At 48.7% G+C, this 18,755-nt stretch overlaps 1 protein-coding gene across 1 annotated transcript; it reads right to left on the bottom strand.

Moving 5' to 3' along the window:
- Nucleotides 1-14,597: 14,597 nt before the first annotated feature.
- On the bottom strand, nucleotides 14,598-16,094 carry LOC137355956 (probable G-protein coupled receptor 139). The gene is made up of 2 exons (XM_068021656.1): nucleotides 16,058-16,094; nucleotides 14,598-15,499 (listed from the first exon to the last, which is right to left on the bottom strand). The coding sequence occupies exons 1-2, from the start codon at nucleotides 16,092-16,094 to the stop codon at nucleotides 14,598-14,600; spliced, it is 939 nt and encodes a 312-aa protein (XP_067877757.1).
- Between the last annotated feature and the right edge of the window lie 2,661 nt (nucleotides 16,095-18,755).

Genomic DNA, 18,755 nt, shown 5'->3' on the forward strand with positions numbered 1-18,755 from the left:
CCGCAACTCCAACAACCTTTGTGTCATCCGCAAACTTACTAATCAGACCAGCTACATTTTCCTCCAAATCATTTATATATAACTATAAACAGCAAAGGTCCCAGCACTGATCCCTGCGGAACACCACTAGTCACACCCCTCCATTCAGAAAAACACCGTTCCACTGATACCCTCTGTCTTCTATGACCGAGCCAGTTCTGTATCCATCTTGCCAGCTCCCCTCTGATACCATGTGACTTCACCTTTTGTATAAATCTGACATGATGGAGCTTTTCAAAGCCTTTACTAAAGTCCATATAGATAACATCCACTGCCCTTCCTTCATCAATCATCTATGTCACTTCCTCAAAAAACTAAATCAAATTCGTGAGACACGACCTCCCCTTCACAAAACCATGCTGCCTCTCGCTAATAAGTCCACTTGTTTCCAAATGGTAGTAAATCCTGTCCCGAAGAATCCTGTCTAATAATTTCCCTACCACTGATGTAAGGCTCACCGACCTATAATTTCCTGGATTATCCATGCTGCCCTTCTTAAAAAAAGGAACAATATTGGCTATTCTCCAGTCCTCTGGGACCTCACCTGTAGCCAATGAGGATGCAAAGATTTCTGTCTAGGCCCCAGCAATTTCTTCCCTTGCCTCCCTCAGTATTCTGGGGTAGATCCCATCAGGCCTTGGGGACTTATCTACCGTAATGCTTTGCAAGACACCCAACACATCCTCCTTTTTGATAATAAGATGACTGAGACTATCTACACTCCCTTCCCTACGCTCATCATCCACCAAGACCTTCTCCTTGGTGAATACTGATGCAAAGTACTCATTTAGTACCTCACCCATTTCCTCGGCCTCCCTCCACACAGAGATTCCGTTCTCTGTCCTTGTGTGGGCCAACCTTTTCCCTGGTACCCTCTTGCTCTTTATACATGTATGAAATGACTTGGGAGTTTCCGTAATCATAAACTTGTTGTTCTTGTAGTCGATGCCTCTTTTAGTAAACCCCAGAAGACCATATTCTTTATTCAACACTCGCGCAACTTATTTTCTCTCCTTCAGTGACTTCTGCTCACATACACCCAGGCCCCTCTGCTCCTGCACTCCATTTAGAATTGTACCATTTACGTTATATTATCTCTACGTGTTCTTCCTACCAAAGTTCATAATTTCTCACTTCTCTGCATTGAACTTCATCTGCCACCTGCCTGCCCATTCCAAGAACTTGTCTATGTCCGTTTGACGTTCTACGCTATCCTTCTCGCTGTTCACAATGATTCCAAGTTTTCTATCTTCGGCAGATTTTGAAACTGTAGCCTGTACAGCCAGGTCTAAATCACTAATATCTATCAGAAAGAGCAGGGATCCCAACACTGATCCCTGGTCATCTCCACAGCAATTCTACCTCCAGGCCGAAAAAAAACATTAAACATGACTCTCTAAACATCCATTAACCACGAGTCTCTGTTTGCTATCACGCAACCAACTTCGTGCCCGCGTTGCTACTGTTGCTTTTGCCTGTATACTTGATGGCAATCCATTGTATGCCACAAAGAAAGTATGGGTTATGCCCTCATGAGGCTATGTCCGGCGGATTAATGAGAATCCCGAGTAATTTAACACGACTGGGGACCACCCCTCACTCTTCATTCCTGCAATGCGAGATTATTGGAGCCAAAGGAACAATACATGATACTCTAAACAAATTTATTGCAAAGAATTTGGGAGTCTCACCGAAACATATTAAGAAACAATTTGCAAACGGGTTTGGCCTTCGGAATACCAAGTGGGAGATAGGTTTACGGTGATGAATTGTCGTTAAAAAAACACTCGTTCGACCCCAAGTGGAGAAGTCCATTCTATTTAGGAGGAAAACTGAATTGGGGGGTCTGCTTGATTCAATTCCCATTGAAAAAAAAGGAGTGACCGAAATCAGACACAATGGTATAACAACAACCACTTAAAAGCTGTAAAATAGTAAATGATAATCTTGTCTTGCAGGTCGGTGATGATTGTGGGCAGGAGTGCGAATCCTACTGTTCCACGTGACTCTGGCAGCTGTCCACGTTGAAAGGAATGAGCATCTTGTAACTACAAAACCATGATATATAACGATATGTAGCACCAACATACACCACAGACCCATAGATGATACCCGGCAATACAGGGAAAAATAGAACTTCGGAAGTTCACATTTGAAATTAAATGTGGTTGTAGTATTAATTAGTCATAGCGTTATACGCACAGAAAAAGCCCCTTCGGCCCATCGTGTCTGTGCCGGCCTTCAAGCACCTATCTATTCAAATCCTATTTTCCAGTACTTGGCCCGTAGCCGTGTATGCTATAGCGTTTCAAGTGCTCATCTAAATACTTCTTAAATGTTGTGAGGTTTCTGCCTCTACCACCCCTTCAGGCAGTGTGTTGCAGATTCCATTGCACTATGTTGGGTAGAGGACAGGTCTGGTAAATAAAGAAAGGGAAAGGAGTATGCCAAACGTGCAACTTGTATAAAGGGAATGGACCTTATACTGATATGAAATAAAATAACAAAAAATGGTGGAAATGCTCAGAAGGTCTGGCAGCATCTGTGGAGAGAGTTGCAGAGTTAACATTTCAGGTCAGTGACTTTTCATCAGAACTCCCCACCGAGGCTGCCAGACCTGCTGAGTATTTCCAACATTTTTTGTTTTTATTTCAGATGTCTAGCATTAGCAATATTTTGCTTTTATCTTATGGTTTGGTTTATGAGACAGAAATCTGAGCGGGATACATGGGAACAGTTGGATATCCATGGGACTCGCATACTACACAACACAATGAAAGAATAAAAGTCTGGTTATGGTAGGCCGGATGGTGGAAGGAATACTATTCTGGCATTGGTGATGAGGGCGCTGGGGTAAGAAGAAAGGCAAAAAGGAACAAGGTCTGTAAAATGGGCCCTGATGTTCTCACACGAACGGAAAATGGAAACCAGGTCACTAATCATTGTTTCAGATTTACCACACCCCATTCCTATAAGCCAGAAGAGGTCTGGGTTAGACAATGGACCACCCGAGCATGTGTCCTAGGAGAGGGACAAAACATTGCCAATGTCACCCTGAAACTGAAAGAAAAGAGAGCACTTCCGTTTAGCAAATCTGAAAAGGTAATGAGAAGCGTAAATTGACCTGGCCATAGCAAAGGACCAGGCAATGGCCTGGTTCTCATCCCTCCTCGCACAATACTATACCATGGCATCCATCATGATGTCGTGCCTTTTGTCATGAATCTGACAAAGTGGGAATGCCAACCTGGCGCAAGCATAAGACCCGAGCCTTGCAGAGCAGAATGTTGCACCAAGTCTTCATGAATTCTGGGAAAGAACTAGCACAACACCAGACGAGGATATATTTACTCAATAGTATTAGGTGCCAGGACGCCATTCAGAACCTCAGGCAGCATAGACGGGTACAAAGAAGGCTGGTTAACGATGCAGCAACTATCTTTAATACAGGAACCTCGCTCATGCATAGTCCAGACCTCGCCTGCTTCGACCAGTCCACAAAGACTGTCAGGAAACGATTAAGAGAGACATAAATAAAATGAACGATATCGAGCACGGACGGCGTATGAAAGATCAAGTTATGACAATGCGTCTGCAGGGGAATCAGAGAAACATGCCCACCAGATGAACGAGATCGTAAAATAAGATTACAATCCTTCAGCGGAGACAGCAGAGAATGTTGCCCATGAGAATGTGTGGTTCTTGGTTGTTCGAACAGGCCAGGAAAAACCTTCAGTAGATCGCAGAGGGAAGCTACCCTCTTCGGTGACAGACAGACATCTTTGGACCATGTCTATCTACCAGCTCTGCAACAATGTTTGTAAGATTTAAAGCCCACTACAGGTAAATCCAGTAAGACACGAGTGGCAACTGGGAAGTAACGACACAAATGAAATTGAACTAGTGCGGAACTATCTTATTCTGAAAGACAAGGAGAATCCCAACCCTGTCTTTGGAATTGAGAATATGGGAAAAAACGAGTCAAGCTCATATGCTGCAGTACAGCCAACCGACGACACATGTGGGCGAGATTGATGGGATCACTTGTGTAACCTCAGGTCTAACTAGATGTGCCCAGAGAAGCGACGCCTTTCTTTTGCCATGTGATATAACCGAGCATGCTTCCCCATTGTGTGGATTCTCTTAGGACCGGAAGATACCTATCTGCAACATGGTGGAAACTAGAGGAGAAGAGTTTCCTGTTCGCTCAGCGTACAGCTGAAATATTGTAGCACTAACATCCAGTGATAATATAGTTACAGAAATCTAACCTGTTCACTTAAGAGGTAGCCCTCTGTTTTACACACGTTACCCATGAGAATAGATGCACGAATCTTGCTGAACATCTACAACCATCAATAATTAAACATCACTGTTTTGGATGATTTGAAGGAGAAATTCCCTCAATAAATGACCATATTTGCTTGTGACAACCCTCCATTGTTTGAACACCTGACAGAACTCCTACCAAGAATCAATGCCTGCTCTCGACACTTTTATGTCCTTCAGCAGCAGAATGCGAAGGTTCAGGAAGAAATTCCAGATGCAGGAGATGATAGTCATTGGCGGGACATTCCACTGAGTAGAGAGATCTTTCCTTGGGTTAGGATAATTTCACATGGACTGGAAGTAGTTCAGCTATTTGTGTTGATTGTTTTGCTTACATCCATCTGCTGTATATGAAAAATCATTGAGAATTTAAGGCAACGCTTGTTTTCCCAATGGAATGGAAATGCAACCCCAGGAACCATGTCTATCGTTAATTAAGTGGTGATTGATATATGTCTACCACCAATTAAACTATCATTGATTCACAGCTTCTGCTAAGTATCAATGCGGATGAACATCGCCTGCGAGGTTGGTACTGCAATATTGCTGTTTTTTTTAATGATCGTTTTATGCTTTCAATGATGCCGTTTATGCTAAGGATAAATCGCAATGCATCAATGTGAGCCATGCTTACATCATGTCAGCAGTACGTGTTCATGGTATTCTGCAAGCAAAAGAGAATGTAATGCACTGAGTAAACAGACGTGGGCTTGAAATAACAATTATTTAAACTAATCAAGAATGAGACAATGTGGAGGAGGTGAGGACATACCTGATGAATCTAATGGCTGTTTAAACTAATCAAGGAAGAGACAGGGCGATGTTGGAACATGACCGAATACAATATTAAAGGGAGTCGAAGACAAGGATACATGAAGGATAATGGAAGACATCGGGAGTACAGGTTGAAGAGTCACACAAGAAGCAAGAAACAAAAGGCCGAAAAAGACATCCACTGTGCTACAATGACTCAGGAAGAAATAACTATAGATTTTTTAATTAATCACCAACTTAGTTAAGTTTTGTACTATTACTTAATAAATCTCACTCGATTCACAATACTTGTTTTCGGACTTGTATTTGGGTAACGATCCAGTCTGTAACCATCTTTGCAGGTTACATACTGGTTAAAACTCACTCTGCAGTGCCCTGGCAAACACTCATAGGGCAGGTACAGCACGCAGTTAGATATAGAGTAATGCTGCCGCTACACTGTCCCAAACAAACACTCCCAGGACAGGAATAGCACGGGGGTTAGATACAGAGTAAAGCTTCCTCTACACTGCACCATCAAACACTCCCAGGACAGGTATCGCTCGGGGCTGGCTGCTGTCTAATTAGAGTGTTGACTGCTGATTGCAACAACGATTTACAACTGAGAGTGCTGGTGGCAGTTTAGGTTGCTGAGGTGGAGAGAGGAGCCAAACTGAGCAGCGGAAAGCTTCAACAACAATCACCATTACAGAGAAGAAACAGACATTTTGTTGGAAACAAGGCTTTGTCTGGAGGTGGGTGATGAACACCAGTAATTTGCTTTGCTTTGGACTGTTACGGAAGGAACAAGTGGCCGGAACAACAATGGGTGGGGCTGTCAATTCAGCAGGAATCTGTGCTGCTGCAGCAAGCACACAGGGAAGCTCCCTCCCCGCCCAATTGCCCAGCTTGGGTCAGCTGAAGCTGCCCGGTTAAAGAGATGGAAGGGGATAGATAGTGCTTGGCAGCTTCAGCTGACCCAGGTGAAGACGCCTCCACCAACCAGAAGATCAGAAGACAAAGTGTGCTGGCAAAGACTGTTTTACGTGGGCTGTGTGCATCACCTCCAGAAAGCAAGTCATCCCTTACAGCCTGTCTTTCTCTCTCCTCTGTTCCCTCAGCCTCTCCCGTAAGCTGTTGCTTGATTGTTACAACCTATGCAGCTGCAGCCTCTGTGGCTGCCCACGCGGCCCCGTCACCCATTAAATTGATAACATCCAGCCATTGGGTGAAGAGCTCTCCCCACCACAACATCTCTATTGAGGCCTGCGTAAAAGCAATGGCCGAGGTTGTCAGCCCCTCGGCCATTCTTGCAGCTTCTTTTTGAAGCTTCTTTTTGAAGACCGAGCGGGCTGTGTCCCTGGCCCTGAGTAAAGGGATCAATGTGGGGTGAGGGGGGGGGGGCTTTCCTGCCGGTGGACCCGCTGGGAGCCACTGAGCAGCGGATAATGCTATCAAACGTCATGCCCTTTATTCCCATCTGCACCATCTGGGGGAAGTAAGGTCGGAGACCACCCCAATCCCGCTGGGTCATCGGGAGCACAGCCACCGACATGTCTAATCCTTCCATCGCCAGCTGTTTGTGCAGATGGCGCGGGAGCAGTTCTTGGAGGACCACTTCAGTGTGGAGTTCCGGGGACGGCCTGCCACGTCGACTGGACCTCAGACGAGGTGCGGTGCCATTTCCGCAAGGGGGTGGGGCATTTTCGTAAGAACTGCCCCAATCTCCAAGCCACCAACTCCACCTGGGCGGCCCGGTGTTGTGCCACTGCACGTCCTCCCACTCCCCCTAAATCCCCTGCAGATACCGCTAGGTCAGTCCTGGAGCCTGTGATTATCACGGCCTCCAGCAGGGAGGAGAGAGCCCAACCGGGTGGAAGGAAGGTGCAGAGGAAAAATTAAAGTCAAGAGGCGCGTCCCCTGGACACATTGACAGAACCCGAGCCTGAGCTCAGCCCAAGGCACGATCTCGGGGTGTCCACTTGCCCCAGGTCTGGGCTTAGGCCCAGGGTGACTAAAACCTAGGAGGGTGTGGACGTGGAAGCCTCTGATAACATGGAGGACTCTGAGCCTCTGCGCCCAACTGGGAAAAAGAGGAGAAGACATCCCTCCACAGAGGTAACAAAGGGCCTGGAGGTGCAGGGCCCATCTATTGGAGGGGAACTGTCTCCTCTTCTTGGTCCCCAGATACCCACTGCCACCACCATCATCAAAGCTGCAAGGTCTGGGCAGGATCTCCCTACCCGTCAGGATGGATGGGTGGGGTAGGCCCCTGTACATGAGGCCCCTCCTGGAGGGGTAAATGGAGCACTGCTTGTGGTGGGGGAGCTTGGGGACGCTGCCCATTCTGCCACTTAGTCGGATGCCCTGAGTGGAGGGGAGGGTGGGGCCTCAATGGTCGGCTCTCCCAGCAAGGGCCCAGCACCAACCAGGAGACATCCAACCCTGTCGTAAGTGAAAATGTTATCCCATCTGCTGAGTCATTGTGTGCTGGCTGAGCAGGAGATGGCCGCCTCTCTCCGGTCCCATCTCCAGCTCGATTTCTGGAGTCGGGCACTTCTATCTCCCCTCGACTGCTCAATGGTCTGAGGACGGAGGTTGGGGAGGAGGGGGTGGGTAATCCTGAACCGCTGGAATTCACAGGCTCCATTTACATCCTGGAACCAAGAGAGGACTCCTCTGCCATCTATCCTGGGGTTGGGAGCGTGACAGAGGCGGGACCAATTGGCACGGCCAGGCCGTCCACTCCACAGTGTGCGCTGGGTGTGTCGGCCGCTGGCGGTGACGACCCGGAGGAGGATGGGGACTCGGTGTGGGGCACGGAGGACGACCTTGATTCCATCGCCATCTCCTGCTTCTCAAAGAGTCTCCTCTCATCCCCACGGCCAAATTCCGGGATTTCCTCGATGCTTGCAGGGGTTGCCTCAATGAAGTTCAGCTGGCCCTCGGCCGTTGGTCGAACCTGGTGCTGATCATCCTGTCCATCCGTGTCGCCCTTAAGAAAGCGGGGAAGGGTAAGGGCGGGAAGCTGGTTGAGAGGCGCCGATTTAATGCGTTCCTCAATGGGTTACTGGGGGAGTGGAGGGCCAGGTGCACTTCTGCTCCTTCCTCACAGTGAGGTGTTGGTGACGGTTTTTAAGTACCTTTGACATGAAGATAACCATAGCCGCCTCAACATCAACGGCAGCAGGGGGTCTCACCGCAGATTTCACAATCTCTCAGTCCTCAGAGACGGGAGATATGCGGTGAGATTTCTGCAGGAACCCACACCGTGCCGGAAGACGAAGCCACCTGGCTTCTGGAGTGGCAGGGTGGGGTCTACATGACTCACCTCACCCCTATTTCTAGTGAGGTGACCATCTTGTTGGCCCCGACTATTCAGCCGGAGATCTTGGGGGTCAAGGAGCTAGTGCTGGGCCACTTGCTCCACCTCGCCGTTCGCCTGGGTAGCGTGCCACTCCACTTTGTGAATGTGAACGCGCCCAGGCCCGATACGTTCCAAGCACGCTTCTTTGTAGAAATGTCCACTCTCTTCAGCTCTATCAGTAGCGGCAAGTGCATCATCCTCGTGCGGTTGGGGGTGGACTTTAACTGTTCCCTCGAGGTGGGGTTCGGTCCGTCTCCAGAGCGGCCAAGTGTCAGTGGAGAAGTGGAGGGAACTGATCAGCTCCCTGAACTTGGTGGACGTCTGGTGCAATCTCCATCCCGACTCCAGCGTTTTACGTGGAGGTCTGGAAGAGGAGGGTCCCGAGCCGACCGCTTTACTTTTCACAGGCGTACGTCTCCCGCGTCTCAGCGGCCTCCATGCGGCTGGTGCCGTGCTCGGACAACCACGTGGTGTGGACGGAGCCCACTCAGCTCCGTACACGGGCGGGGTGCGGGTACTGGCACTTTAACAACCGGCTGCTGGAGGACGAGCGATTGCAGGACTTGTTCCGTCGATTCTTGTCCGACTGGAGAAGGAAGCAGGTGGTTTTCTTGAGGCTATTGTGGGATGTGTGCAAGACTCACATCCATGTCTTCTCTCAGGAGTACGCGAAGGGGTCGAGCAAGAGGCAGGAAGCCGAGATCGGGCACCTAGAAATGGAGGTGCTCGACTTGGAGTCCCTCCTCGTTCATTCCGACGTGGACCCAGCCCTGTGGCAGGCGTACGAATAGAAAATGGGCACGCTGAAGGACCTGCAGCTCCTAGGGTCCCGACGTCCGTAGGCGACCTGGATGATTTGGACCGCGCCTCACCTTTCTTCTACTAGCTGGAAAAATGGCGGTGGGTCTATAAGCAGCTCGTTGAGCTGCTGGCCGACGACGGATCCTCCATCACGGATCTGGAGGGAATGAGCTTCCTGGTCCATTCATATTACCGTGCATTGTTCTCTCCGGATCTGTCCAGCGAGGTCCTGCCACAGGTCAGCCCGGAGGGCGCCGAAGGTTTGGAGGCTCCGCTCACATTGGCGGAGCTGACTACGCCCTCCACCAGCTCTCGAGGGGCAAATCCCCACGGCTGAATTGGTTGACCATGGAGTTCCTCAGGACGTTCTCGGACGTCCTGGGGGACGATTATGCGCGGGCCCTGGGGGAAAGCCTGGCGCCTGGGGAGAGGCCCCTCTCGTGGCGCAGAGCAATCATCGTTCTTCTGCCGAAGGGGGGGGGGGGCGATCTCCACCTGCTTAAAACTGCTGTCTGGACTCCCTGCTCAGCACGGATTATAAATTATTTTCCCGGGCTATGTCCACAGACCTGGGCTCTGTGCTGGCACACATGACCCACCCCGACGTGCCCCACACGGTGACAATATCCACCTGGTCTGGTACCTGATCCATCTTTCCGGTACCTGATCCATCTTTCCCAGAGGACTGGTCATTCGGTCGCCTTTCTTTCCCTCGATCAGGAAAAGGGGTTCGACAGGGTGGATTACCAATAACTTTTTGGGACTCTGCGCACTTTCAGAATCAGGCCGCATTTTGTGGCCCTGGTCCGAGTTTTATACGTGGCCACAGAGTGACTGGCCAAAGTTAATGGGTCCTTGATGGCGCACCTTTGCTTTGGGACAGGAGTGCGTCAGGGATGCCCCATGTCGGGCCAATTGTACACCATATGATGGAGCCGTTCCTGTGCCTGCTTCGCAGGACGATGGCGGGATAGGCTCTGTGCGAGCCGGCCATGCGGCTCGTCCTCTTGTCTTATGCCGATGATGTGCTCCTCGCGGTCACAGATCACTTTGACTTGCGGAGGATACGCGACAGTCAGCAGCCCTTTTCTGCCATGTCCTCTGTGAGGATCAATTGGGAGAAATGTTCTGGTCTCCTGGTGGGTCAGTGGCGGGTGGACTCCCTGCCACAGGAGTTGACACCTTTTGTGTGGAGCACCACACACGTCCCCAATCTGGGAGTCCACCTTAGCCCCGCTGAGGAAGGCTGGCCGGTAAATTGGCAGGAGTTGGAGGTGAAAGTCTCCACCAGGCTGGGTCGCTGGACAGGACTGCCCTGAGTGCTTTCCTACAGGGGCCAACCGCTGATCATAAAAACTGGTGGCCTCGATGCTGTGGTATCAGTTGGTCACTTTGGCCCCACCCCCTGCATTCGCCACCAAAATCCAAAAGAAACTCGTCGATTTCTTCTGGGGCAAGAGGAAACACTGGGTCTCTGCCGCAGTCCTGAGTCTCCCGATTGAAGAGGGCGGCCATTTGCTGGTGTGCATCCGCACCCAGGTTACGACTCTCCGCCTTCAGACCCTTCAGATCTACCTGTACATCGAGTACCCGCCCAGATGGTGTGCCTTGGTTACGTATTATTTTCCCGCCAGTTTCACTGCCTTCAAGAAGACACGCAGCTCCCGGCGGAGATTGACAGCCTTGCCTCTCTGAGGCAGTTGCCTGTCTTTAACAAGGATCTATTCCGAGTCTGGAACGTGGTCCCCTCCGGTCAGGGCACTCTACCACCAGCTGAGGAGAGTGCCTTGGCTGTCCAGGCGGCAAACTCCGGGGATGGACCGGCGAGCGGAGGAGAAGCCAAAGCCCCCGGGATGCCCCTCATTGCGGGTGGCGAGGGGGCTCGGGAGAGCACTGTGCTCCTGGTCAGGATGACCCCCGCTCGACCGGAACTGCTCCTTGGGCTGTGGCCCTGAAATCTTCCCCTGGAGACGGTCTTGCTCAACCCGATCCACCTCTCGGAAATGCCCTCTTTGCCGTTCCAATCGCTGCGGAGGGGTTTCCTGTGCGGGCTGCTCCTGCACACTCTCCACTTCCTCGCCCTTATCAGCTAGCTGGACACGCACTGGCGGTCCGCATTGCCAACTGGCGGCGAGGGCAAACCCGAAGGAAGTCTCTCTACGTGGGAGTCCTCCCCTTTTTAGCGGGGACCTGGGGTGAAGGGTGTTGCACAGGGCAGTCCCGTGCAATAGACTTTTAAGTAGGTTCACGGACCCCCAGGCCGCCTCTACTTTCTGCAGCATGGACGAGTCCGTATTCCATGTATATATGGAGTGTGCGAGGTTACAGCCCCTGTTCGAGTATTTGAAGGGGCTGTTCCTTAGGTTTTGGCTACACTTCAGTGCCATGCTCCTGATCTTTGGCCACCCGGTGCAGAGGGGCGTGGGCTGGTAGGAGGATCTCCTCGTCAGTTTGCTCCTGTGCCTGTTCAAGGTGGAAATTCACAGGTCCAGGTTGTGGGCCGTCGGGGGGTCCGTCCTCCCTGATTGCATGCCCCTCTTCCGCGGTTATGTTCGCACCTGGGTGCCCCTGTCGAAGGAGCATGTGTTGTCCTCTGATAAGCTTCAGGCTTTCCATAACCAGTGGGTACCGCAGGGACTGGAGTGCATCAGCGAGGCCGAGAATGGCATTTTAATTTGAGTTTATCTTTATTTATCTGTTTGTAATAAAGTTATTTTAAAATATGTATATACAGGGGGCCAGAGCAATAAAGGCCCCCTCGACATAAAACATATAAAAGGGGCCAAGGGTATAGAGGCAACCATATAATAAAAGAAACGTTGTGCGATACAGCCTGAAGCTCCCTCTACACTGCCCCATCAAACACTGCCACTACAGTTACAGCACGGGGTTAGATACAGAGTAAACCTCCCTCGACACTGTCCCTGTCAAACACTACCAGGACAGGTACAGAACAGGATTAGATACAGAATAAAGTTTCCCCGACACTGTCCCATCAAACACTCCCAGGGCGAGTACAGCACGGGGTAAGATGCAAAGTAAAACTATCTCTACACTGTCCATCTCAAACACTCCCAGGCCAGCTACAGAATGGGGTTAGATACAGAGTAGAGTTTCCCCAACACTGTCCCAACAAACATTCCCGTGGTAAGTACATCCAGGGTTTGATACAGCAAATAGCTCCCTCTCGTGCGAACAGAAATGCAGTTTCTGGTTTCAATCTCATATTGAGGAGCTGGAACCTGTCATCACCGGTAAGCGCATTGCACTGTTGAACTACAAGAAAGCCCCAGCGGGTTAACATCCATAGCACTTAAAGCAGCCACAAGCACTGCACAAAGAACAGCCAGGTGCTGCGCAACTAGAAATTTGGCTTTCTTCTTTTCAAAAGTGAACGGGATAGGAGCACTGTTCCCCAGAGGCGAGAGTATGAGTGACAGCTTCAGACTGTATTCAGAGAGATCAGTGCAGGAATTTCTCTGACAGTTCCTGAGAGGAGCGTGTGTGACTGATAGCTGCAGATTGTATACCACGAGATCAGTGTAGGAATTTAGCTGAATGTTCCTGAGAGGACAGTATGTGATTAATGGCCACAGACTGTATGCAGAGTTAATGTCAATAAAGCAGGGAGTGAAACTGTTTTCAGTGTGAGATATTTTAGCTGCACTTACTGTGGGAAATATTTGGGTCGCAGTAACAGTCAGGATTCCATCACTGATAGTAAGCAGCAACTTTATTTCTTTAAGCCTTATCAGTGAAACTCGTGAGGACGCACAGGAAAAAGATTCCAATTAGAACCCCTACTCTTAGCAATGAATTTGACGACAGAAAGATTTCACCTGATGCTCGTTTCGGTAAATTATGTGTCGTGGGAGAGATTATTGCAAGACATAGAGAAGTAGCAACTAATCAGCACAAATCTAATAATTTGTGTCAAATAAACTCAAGACTGATGCATGCTTTCTGTACTTTATATAAAAACGTCTCTTAGAGAAAGAGCTGATCTGCATTTGACTCCAGTCACACACTGACTCCTAATGAGATTTCAACAACATATGAATAGGCATTTCTCGGGCACGTTTCATGACTTTAGTGTGTTTCAGCGCTGTGATATGGGCGGAAACCTGATTGGACGAATTTAAACGTCGTGTTCCGCAAAAGATGCGCATGGATTTGGGAAGCGACAACGTGGTCAAGGGATTTAGAGAGGAAATGGAGGTCGGGGTTGGGGTAGATGTTTTCCAGGACAGTGGAGCATATAGTTACTATTTTTCCGTGCAGCAGGAGTGATACCTGCAGATTTGAAGGAGATAGGGACAGATAATGAAAGGGAACTATTGACCATATCATCAAATATTGGAGCCATTGGAGCCACATCTGCCAGGCAGAGGTATCGGGGCTGTCTGCACCTGTGCGAAGCTCAGCCCCTCTCCAGCCTCAATCAGGTCTCCCTGCCCAACAATCTCGGCAGGGCTTGTCCGGACAGCAGCTCCCCATCCTGCCGCCCCCAGACCAACACTGTCAGCCTCAGAGAGAGACAGACAGAGAGAGAGAGAGAGAGAGAGCACTGATCGGGCGGGGGAAATGAACAGGAGACATATGGGATGAAAATACTCAAAATCCAATACCAAGAACGGTGGTGGAGGTGGAAACCCTCACCTCATTTAAAAGGTACCTGGACATACACCTGAAGTGCTGTAACCTGCAAGTTTACGGACCAGGTGCTTGAAGGTGTGATTAGAATTGGCAGCCAGGGATTTCAGCCAGCGCACTCACGTTGGGCTGAATGGCCTCTTATCCTGCCATTGTTTTTCTATGGATCTATGTTTTTTTTAAATTATCAACTGACAGGAGAAGATCTGGAGCATCTGCAGATTGTCCGATTTTGTAAGAACAATTGTATTTCTTTCTGAGCAGATGCGAGGAGCTAAGAATTGAACCACTGGATGTGGAGGAGAGACTGTGGCTGTACTTTTCCATTCTGTCTTCCAGGGGCACTCTGACTTTCATCCTGCCCCCTTTTCTGTTCACCCTTCCAAATGTCACTTCTTGCCTGCTGCCTCAGGGTTCTTTTCCCTGTGTGACTTCCCCACCCCCTTGCAAGTGTATCTCGAGTCATGTAACTATTGATCACCTCTTTCCCGCCGTCCTGCTGCTGTTTGCCTATGTGGCTCCACGCCCCCGCCCCCACCTCCCACCAGTATATTTCAGTCATCCAACTGTCGGTCATCAATTTCCCATTCGGGATAAATATTAAATTGATGGACTGGAAACAGTGGAACCTGCCTCTCAGCTTCTCTCGGTTGTTTTATTTACTCATTAATTGAATAATTGTTGTAAACGGATATTTCACCATGCTCTTGAGTTGCTCTCTGAACCTGGACTGAGTCGCCCCATAAATAAATGTGTTTGTGCAGCAACTTAAGTTCATCAGCATCCATCCGACCTCTAGGAATATATATTCAGAATCATTGGCATCCCTGGGATCTTTTCCGACAATGATATAATATGCTAATTGCATAGCATACAACAACCATAGAAGTATGAAACTGCCGGATATGCTGAAGAGTAAAATCACAGACTTCCTTCTGCTCTCCATCTCTGGATCATTGCGACTCGGTCCCTTGCTCTGGCCCCTCAGTCCCTTACGGACTTGACTGGCCACTAAAATGTGTCTGACTGTCAGAGAGTTGAGAAACAAAATTACAGTGAACGGCAGCAATGGGGTTAAAACCACATCAAACTGACCAAATACCACCCAACCTGGCTCAGTAAGGAAGCTTTTGCTTGGATAGCACAACCACGCCACATTGTCAGTTATCTGTCCAGGTTCAAATACAAAATAGAAGGGGACATTTTCTAAACAAAGCAGGATGCATGTTGTTATGAGAATCACAGCTGCAACTTTCTTGGTGCAATATGTTGTTTTCAGCTTTTGGCAACGAATGGCAACAAATCGATCAAATGTGAAAGTGACGGTGAACCAGACAGAACAGTCTGAGGCTGCACGTTTCAGGGCAGCGATAACACTGCACACAGGACCAATTTCCAAAAAAGATCCCGGGAAGTAATAGTAACTGATCTTGAATAGTATGACACCAGTGATAATGACTAGTAGATCCCCCATTGCCATGGCCACCAGATAGCGAGTGGTGCAGGTGGAGAGTCCACAGTTTCCCCGGGACAGAATCACAATCGCCACCAAATTAACTGTAACAGAGAGAAGAAAAAGGATTGCGAACTACTGATTAAATAGTCTCTGCGTGTCACCCAGACAGTACGGGCCGGATTTTATCACCAGAAACAGGTACACTTGGGATGGGTCAGAGGATAACATTTTACGCAGCTCAACGTCAACTCAGCACATCTTCCATCCACTCACTTCCTTGCTTAAGGGATTCGGGACAGGAGACTGTCGACAGCTGCTCCCAGCGGGTGGTTTCATAATAGAAATATTTTAGTGAGGTTGGAATTCTCTGATATAATCTGTTTTACGTATTTAACTGTGACTTGCTGTGTTAACCCGTTATACCCCACACCACACACAGACGCACCAGGGATTAGGATTTGGCGTTGTCTCCCGTTCTGGAATTCAACCATTGCCTTGGGATTGGATCTGCGCACCCTGGGATCATATCCCACCTTCCCCACAGTAAGAGTCCAGCACTCCCCGAGATTGGACCACACCCACACGATCAGACCTCACCACCCCCCGGATTGGACCGCACAACCCCTCGGACCAGACCCTATCCCCCCCCCCGCGCCCACGTATTGGACTGTCCAACGGTCCAATGATCCCTCCCATGATCAGACCACACTGCAAGTTCAGAACACTGGGGAGTCAGGTCCCATTATCATGTCTTGGATCAGATTGCAAGCCAAGCTTGTCAATCAGGCTGCGTTCAGGGTGAGGAACCTGTATATTGAAGAAGAGGCAGTAAGTGGATTTAAAACACGAAAACCCCACTCCCCGTCTATGTTTAGTTTAGTTTAGTTTAGTTTAGCGATACAGCACTGAAACAGGCCCTTCGGCCCACCGAGTCTGCGCTGACCATCAACCACCCATTTATACTAATCCTACTAATTCCATATTCCTACCACATCCCCACCTGTCCCTATATTTCCCTACCACCTACCTATACTAGGGGCAATTTATAATGGCCAATTTACCTATCAACCTGCAAGTCTTTGGCATGTCATTCACTCCTGCTAGTAAACAGGCCAAGTTAACTTTGCAAAAGACAAATACTGAAACAGCTGCAAATCTGATAAAAATAAGAAAATATTAAAACCTCCCAGAAGGATTTGCTTTGAATGTGTAGGCTGGTGGGGTGAAAGGTGAGAACAAGGAGAAGCCTATCATTGCTATAGTGAAGGGGAGGTGAAGGCAGTAAGGCGGGAGATGGAATGGACACGGTCGAGGGTCCTGTTAACTACCGTGGAATGAAATCATCGGTTGAGGAAAGATTAAGACATTTCAGAAGCAATAATTTGGAAGTCAGATAGAATGGAAGTGTCGAGACTGTGAGAATGCAACAGAGCCTTTCCAGGACACGGGATGGGAGTAAGTATAATCAAGCCATCTGTCGGAGTCGGGCGAATTATAGTAGATATTGGTGCACAGTCAATCCCCTGAAATGGAGTTAGAGAAATCGAGGAAGGAAAGGCAAGTGCCAGGAATGGACCATCAGAAACAAATAAAGCAAAGTGAGTAAGGATGAAGCAAAGAATGGTCGTAGCTGGGGCCATGGAAGCCCCCAGAATTTGAGCACGATATATCCCAACGTTTACACCCTTGTATAGTTTACAACAGTATCATACAGCATCAAAATAGGCCCTTCGGCCCACCAAGTCTGGCTGATCATCAACTGCCCATTTATATAATTCCTACATTTTCCCTCGCACATCCCCTACCACCGACTACACTAGGAGCAATTTTTTGTTTGACCAACGCCGATTAGCCTCTCAACTCATAAGTCTTTGACATGCAGGAGGAAACCAGAGCACTTGTAGGAAACCCACGTAGTCACTCCTTACAAATTCTACAAGCAACACCCAGAACTGAACCTGGGTCGGTAGAGCTGTGAGGCTGTGGTGCTAACAACTGGGCCAGTGGGTCAATGCGCTGCCTTCCACTGGATCCAGGATCAGGATACTGTGATGGTTTTCATTCCCAAACCAGACACAGTCAGAAAGAGCAAATTTGCCGTGGGATTGGCCAGTGAATGAAACAAAATGAAACAATTCCGAATGGGGATCTTGGAAAGCTCCAGCAGGAGATATTGGATGGAATCTTCTGGGACAGATAATGGGGCTGGATTTTCGGCAAACAGCTCAATAATGTCAGCCCACCTGCCTGGGCCGCATGGCAAAGAGTTGCTGTGATCATAAGCTTGGTGGCTCATTTAAAAAGACAGGACATTACACCCCCGCATCATGTGGAGAGGGCAAGCTTTCTGTCCCCAGCAACAGCATCAGCTGTCTGTGCACAGGTGCTGATGCCATTTTGAAAGCACTGTCGGCTTATTTAAATTTTGATTGTTAAGAATGTTATTGATTTCAATGTTTAGTTGTGGTTCCGTGGGCCAGCACCAGGGTGGCCGCCTCGGAGCCTCGCCCTACCAGAAGGATCAGACTGGGCACTCACAGGATTGAGGTCCATGGTGGGCATCATTCGGAGCTTCTTGAGCAGCAGCCCCACAATCACCCCTCCCCAACCTCGCCACGGATAACGACGGCAAGGCCTTCTTTAACTCCAGCGCATGGTTTCTGTCAGGCAAGATCTCATCGACTGTACATTTCAGGATAACTTGGATTTACCAAACGCTGGGCCAGAGAAGCGCAGTCTACCGTGGACAGAATTATAGATGGACCTCTGGAGCGCAGATGTTACCACAGAAGGATGGAAGGACGTCTCGTGTGTTGTGGGCAGTCAGGCAGAATGAAGCAGTGGAAGAGGATTCATAGACTGAAGAAGAATGTGAGATCTATTAGCAGATGGCATAAACTGCAAAATAATAGTGAAAGAATTCAAAGGAAAACTTTAAGGCATTAAGAAAGCGGGAAACATTTGATAAATTAATCAGCAAGAGGGTGAAATCTGGCAAGGATGTATTGCATCCACACATAGTTAAACAAAAAGTTTAGTACGGAAATAGCGAAGGTACACTTATCTGTTCATTAAAAATCATCAGAATATAGTTCCGGAGGACATGATGTAATATTAAACTGATGCTTGCTTATCGAACAGAAGGTAAAAGTGCAAGGAACTATCAGGCAGTTTGCATAACATCAGTGACAGGAATGATAGTGGGATCCTTATTTAAATAAGTAACAGAAAATAATCCAGAGAAGCGAATTATAATATAGAGTAGTCAGCACATATTGCAAAAGGAAGGACATACTTGACAAACGGATTGACTTCTTTGAATACGTATCAGAAAGAGTAGATAAGACTAATACAGTA

This window comes from Heterodontus francisci, chromosome 44, assembly GCF_036365525.1.
Source record: "Heterodontus francisci isolate sHetFra1 chromosome 44, sHetFra1.hap1, whole genome shotgun sequence".
In the NCBI taxonomy this organism is placed as follows: Eukaryota; Metazoa; Chordata; class Chondrichthyes; order Heterodontiformes; family Heterodontidae; genus Heterodontus; species Heterodontus francisci.